Source organism: Elephantulus edwardii, unplaced genomic scaffold (genome assembly GCF_000299155.1).
Source record: "Elephantulus edwardii isolate Elephantulus edwardi_28Jun2011 unplaced genomic scaffold, EleEdw1.0 scaffold00053, whole genome shotgun sequence".
Taxonomy (NCBI): domain Eukaryota; kingdom Metazoa; phylum Chordata; class Mammalia; order Macroscelidea; family Macroscelididae; genus Elephantulus; species Elephantulus edwardii.
In genome coordinates, this window is record NW_006399803.1 from 10307522 (window position 1) to 10313458 (window position 5937).

The 5937-nt window shown below is 39.3% G+C and overlaps 1 protein-coding gene across 1 annotated transcript in view; it reads left to right on the forward strand.

Moving 5' to 3' along the window:
- Positions 1-4996, forward strand: part of FREM3 (FRAS1 related extracellular matrix 3) — a 139910-nt gene extending 134914 nt beyond the window's left edge. Inside the window, exon 9 of the mRNA XM_006887043.1 lies at positions 4764-4996. Coding sequence (XP_006887105.1) covers positions 4764-4996 — 233 coding nt within the window. The remainder of the gene's footprint in view (positions 1-4763) is intronic.
- Positions 4997-5937: the final 941 nt, after the last annotated feature.

Genomic DNA, 5937 nt, shown 5'->3' on the forward strand with positions numbered 1-5937 from the left:
CTACAGAACCTTCTTCTCTGTTCCCAGCTTTTGCATTCCAGTCGCCCATTATTATCAACGCATCTTAATTGCATGTTTGATCGACTTCTGACTGCAAAAGTTGGTAGAAATCTTCTATTTCCTCCTCTTTGGCTCTAGTTGTTGGTGCATATATTTGAATGATAGTGGTAGTCACTGGACTTGTATGTATGGAAATATATGTATGGTAGTCACTTGTATGTGTATGGATATTATCCTATCGCTCACCACATTATATTTCAGGATGGATCTAGAAATGAATTTTTTATGAAACCAACCCCATTCTTTGTCACCTTTTCATCCTATGGATATGGATCTAAAACAACTCGGCAGGAGAGTTTTGGTTACTACAACTTTGAAGTTACAGATTTTTCCAACTCTTGAACATTTGCTTTTGTTTTTTTCAAGCAACATCTTCCAACATCTCATTTGTCTGTGCCTTTTCCTGGGAAGTACAGTGGCCTTGTCTTTTGAAGATCACTCAGTGACAGTGACTGATTAATACCCAATTAATCTCATTCACCACCTGAAGCTTTTGGTCTCCTGGGAAATGCACAACCAGTGTCATTCATAGCAAGCATCATATTTACTCAAATCATGCAAGAATGTTTTACAACAAAAACAAAGTAAACAAATGCTTAACTCCTGAAAGTAACTCAGAAATCTTGAAACATATACAACCAGACCATGGCCAGGAAAAAAACATGAAATGCACATTTCTTTTTCACAGAATGGAATCTCGTTTCCAAATTTACACAAAAACTGTTAAGGAAAGGAAAAACAATCTGCTAGGTTTATCATCTAATGTATGCTCTTAAGATCTGCATGTCTTAATACTTAAGTGAATATATCATAGGATACACACACAAACAAAAATATCTACTACTATTGAGTCAATCCTCCTAGCAAATCCTATAGCCCAGTATACATGAAAAGCGTGATCATTCTTCCTAGCTCTTTCTGTTGTTGTCTTTTGGTTGGCTGTTTAATCAGTTTGGGCTTATTTTTGTTTTGCCTTAATTTTCTAAAAGTACTGTGCCATTTCACACTCTATATGTACCCGTAGAACCAGAGTAAATTAGAAAAATTGACTCCTTGTACTTTTTGTTTGTGGTCAGAAAGCAAATCAGAATTTCTTCTGGGAAACTTCTCTGCTTTTGAATCACATAAAAGGAAGGATCTCTCTGCTAGCTGTCAGGTTGCTGTGGTTGTTAAGTGCTGTCAAGTATGACCTTTAGTGACCCTACAAATAACAGACTGGAACCCTGTCCTGTCCTGTGCCGTTCTACCCTGGTCTATCCTCCTCATCACTGACATGATTGCAGCAGTCACTATGTCAATCCATCTGATTGAGAGTCTGCCTCTCTTTTGCCAATGCTCCATCTTTACAAGCATGATGTCCCTCTCCAAGGAATATGCTCTGCTAGGGTATGTTCTCTGGTAGAACCTGCCCTAGATTCTTACATTGTCCTTGTTATGTGCCTTCAAGTCACCTGCAACTCACCATGTACAACAGCCCGAAACTCTGCTCTATCCTGTGCCAATCTTATTGTCTCCAGCACACCTATCCCTATTACTACAACAACTGAATTAATCCATCTCATCAAGGTTCTTCCCCTACTGCACTGTCCCTCCACCCTCCCAAGCAGGACGTCCCTCTCCAAGGACTGATCCCGCCTTGCAACATCTTCAAAGTATGTCAGACGAAGCTTCAGAATCCTTGCCTCCATTGTGCAGCCTGGCTTCACCCTCTCCAGGATGAACTTGTTTGTTCTCCTAGCAGTCCATGGTATATTCAATACTCTTCTCCAGCACCACAGCTCAAAGGCATCAACTTGCCTTCTACTATCCCTAGTCATTGTTCAGCTCTCTGATGTATAGAAAGTAATTGCAAAGACCATCGCCTGTATCAGGCTCCCCTTAGTATCCAGACTGACATCATTGCTCTTTAGTGCTTTGGAAAGGTCTCTAACAGCCAACTTTCCCAGTGCAACTCGTCTTCTAATTTCATTATAATTCCTCTATCATTCTTATAGATTCTAATAATTATAACTTGAAGGAACATCTATACTTGAACTGGAAATTCATGGGTTTAAACAGGAGAAATGTTTAGCTCTCTAAACAGAGGTAGCTGTTTAAACATGATCATCAATCCAAAATCAAACTCACTGTGAGCAAGTCAGTTCTGATTTTTCCTGATCCTAAAGTAGAATAGAACTTCCTCACAGGATTTTCATGGCTGTAAATCTTTATGGAAACAGACTGTTTCTCTTTCTCCTAGCGTTAACCATCAATAAATGCATTGACATCAAGTTGGTTCCAGCTCATCGCAAGTCTCCATCATGCTTCCAAGGGTGTAAATCTAAACAAAAAGAGGCTTCCCATCTTTCACCCATGAAGCAGCTGGTTTTTATAGTTAGCAGTTCAACACCCAACAGACTAGGCCACCAGAGTGTAGTCTTACAGATCACACAACCAGAATTCGCTTCCATGTTGTTGTTATTGTTGTGTGCTGTGCAGTTGGAATAGACCTCAGGCAGGTTTTCAGAAGCAGTGAACCACATGGGAAGAGATGGCTCATCCTTCTTCTGAGGAGCAGCTGGTAGATTTGAACCACATACCTTTGAGATCTCAGCATAACTTCTTGTCACTAGGCCACCAGAACATAGTACTACAAGCTATACCACCAGATGTCTCTCCCTTAGCAGTAATTAATTCTTTTTTAAGGAAGATTTCTTGACACCATGTAATCATCCTCTTCCTTGATTCATTTGTGTATTTATTTACATCAGTAAGAAATCATGATCTCATATTTCATTCATTTTGTTATAACATATTGTTATCATTACTTACTATTTCTTTTTGGGATGTAAAGAATGTATTGTTCAAAATGGCTTTCCTAAACCACTGCCTTTGACTTTTGCTTGATGGTTGAATGGGAACATGCAAACAAGGTGTGTAGATTACAAAGAGATTGATCAGTCTTGCCAATCCACCAGGCTTAAAGAGAGTGGGTTTAGCACCAGTCCTTCCCAGCCAGGGATCCATGCACTAATAAGACAGGGACCTAAGCACGAGCAGTAACAACAGTGGAGAACAGGAAACCAAAGTGAACAGAGCTGACTTGGGACTGCTGCCTCACAATGCCAGAGCCAGGGGCTAGCACCCCAGCTGGCTGGAGGACTGCGCTGGTCGTTGTTAGATGCTGTTGAACTGTGTATGACTCATAGCAACCCTGTGAACAATAGTCTTGGACTCTGTCCTATCCTGTGCCATCCTCATCATCTCTGACACATTCGAGCCCATTGCTGCAGTCACTAGGTCAACCCATCTGGTTGCAAGTCTTCCTCTTTTTGCTCACCCTCTATTTTTCCAAACATGATGATGCTTTCCAAGGAATAGCCTCTCTTAGCAACATTATCAAAATATGAAAGACAAAGCTTTGCCATCTTTACCTCCAAGAGGCACTCTGCACTTTCTCTAAGACATATCTGTTTGTTCATTTTGTAATCCATAGGATATTCAGCACTCTTCTCCAACACCACAACTCAGAAGTATCAATTCTTCTGTCATCCTTATTCATTGTTGTCAGGAGTAAGAGACCTTTGTAACACTGGCATAAACCATGAAGGTGAAAGTCAAAGGGCCTTTAAAATACATTTGAAAAGCTCTTCTAACTAAAGAAGTGTGTTCTGCTCCCAAACTTCATAATCATGAAAGTGATGTGGCCATTGCAACAGATTATTAGATCCAATGATAGAGCAGAAAGAACCCTGGGAGAGCCAGTTGGTGTTAGAATTACTAAAAACTGGTGTGGGAAACATGGGGTTATGTCTGGCCTCATAGGAATTTTCTTCTGTATTGTACATGTCATCTATGAGGACCATCTCCTCTGTGGAGTTAAGAGAGAGAGGTCAAACTCAATGCCACATTGTCCACACTCTTTTTTTTTTTTTTACAATTTTGATGCTTAAATTGTCATTTGATGGTTTTTTAAGGAGTTGCATGTTGGGATTGGCCCAGTTTTTAAAATCATTGTTAGTAACAACATTAAGGGCAGAAAATTCAGAAGCTAGCTGAAACGGAACAGATTTTTTAAAGATTAGACCACCTACCAGCCAAAAGTGAATGAGTTAAATCTAATAAAAAATGAAATACACAAAATATTTCCTATAAGGGAGCTCTGGTGGCCTACTGGCAAGAAGCTACACTGCAATCCCAAAGTTACGCAGTTCAAATCCACCAGATGCTCTGCTGGAGATGGAGGGACAATCTCCTCCTGTACCAGTCAGATCCAATTTGACAGTACACACACACAAAATAAAATTTTTAAAAATTATTTAAAGAATGCCTCTTATAGGACAAAAACCACAAAGGTAATTTTTTTTAATCCATTTTGAAGTTGCCTGCAGTGTGATCAGTGGGATTTTTTTTGGATTTTTGTGAAATTATATTGTCAAGTGACATGTATGCATTTTCTAGACATGGAGAACATACTGAGGATGGGATATCGGTATAATATTTGCAACTATCATGCCATTTTATAAAGTGTGGACATTTTTCTTTTCTGGGGATTGAACTCACAAACTGCATTTCTGAATGTTATTTTATTTTGGGGAATGCTGCAGAGTGGATGAGACAGCTTATATTCATCTAAAAAACAAACAAACAAACAAAACCACCCAAACAAACTCTTATGACCCTGAATCCTCTCCACTCACTCTTGTCTTTTCCTTTGTGACCAGCTGGACTAGATTACATTGGCGTCAATCGAAATCTGGACTTTGATCCTGGAGTACACAGACAAATATTCCGAGTGACAATCCTTGGTGATCTAAAGCAGCCCTTTCTGGAGAGTTCCAAGAGGTTTGAACTACTTCTCCAGATGCCTATGGGTGCGGGGCTTGGAGAACCAAACAAAAGCACCATTTTCATCAATAACGCCATCCCCGACTGTAAGCAAAATGCTTGTGTGTAGTTTAATTGAAAACTTTAAAGGAGAATAACAATCAAAGCAAATTCCACTGTATCTAGATCTTAGCAATCTTGGATATTCATGATTATTGTTATGTGGAATTAGATAACCACGTATGTGCAAATAAATTGTAATTTGTGTGAATGCATAAGCAATTATGTATGTGGGCTTGAGTCTACAAAGGGCTATGTTACCCTCTTGCTATCTAATCTCTGTAGCCTTGTTTCATCAATTTAATCTTAATTAACAATTATATCAATATCGATCTCTTTACTGATTGTTAGTGGACAATAAAGCCTTTTTGAAACAAGGCTGCTCTGTGAAAAATAGTCATCTTTTCATTTTCCAAACCACTGTGATGGGAGTGTAACCGATGAGTACGGTAACAGAAAACTAACCTTTTATGATTTCCTACAATGGAAATCTGGTGGCTCAGTGTCAAAGAGTTGCCCTGCTAAACCAAAGGCATACAGTTCAAATCCACTAGCTATTCCATAGGAGAAAGATATAGACAATCTCCTCCTGAGATTTACTGTCTCTGAAAACCTGCTGGAGGGTCAGCTATAAGTCAGTTCAAACTCAATAGTAAACAACAACAATCTCAGATATATAATATGCTATAGTGATATAAAACTTAATGGTTTCTTATAAAATGAAAATTCCTTTAGGCTTCTCTTAAAATCCTTTATGTTTCTCTTTCCTGTTTAGTTCAGTAATATACAACTTTGAGTTAACTTTCCTTTGGAACTGAGACGTGTTTGGAATCACAGAAGCCGAGAAAGCTTAAGATACAAGCTGTCAGATCATGGGTTGCACAATGGAAGATATTTTCTGAAGGGACTTGGCAGATGTGAAGGGATATCCTGGTGGAGGGTGGAGCTGGGAAGTAAGTGGGTCAAGGCACTGGACTAGGGGTGGGGTCAACACTGTAACTAATGCTTAAC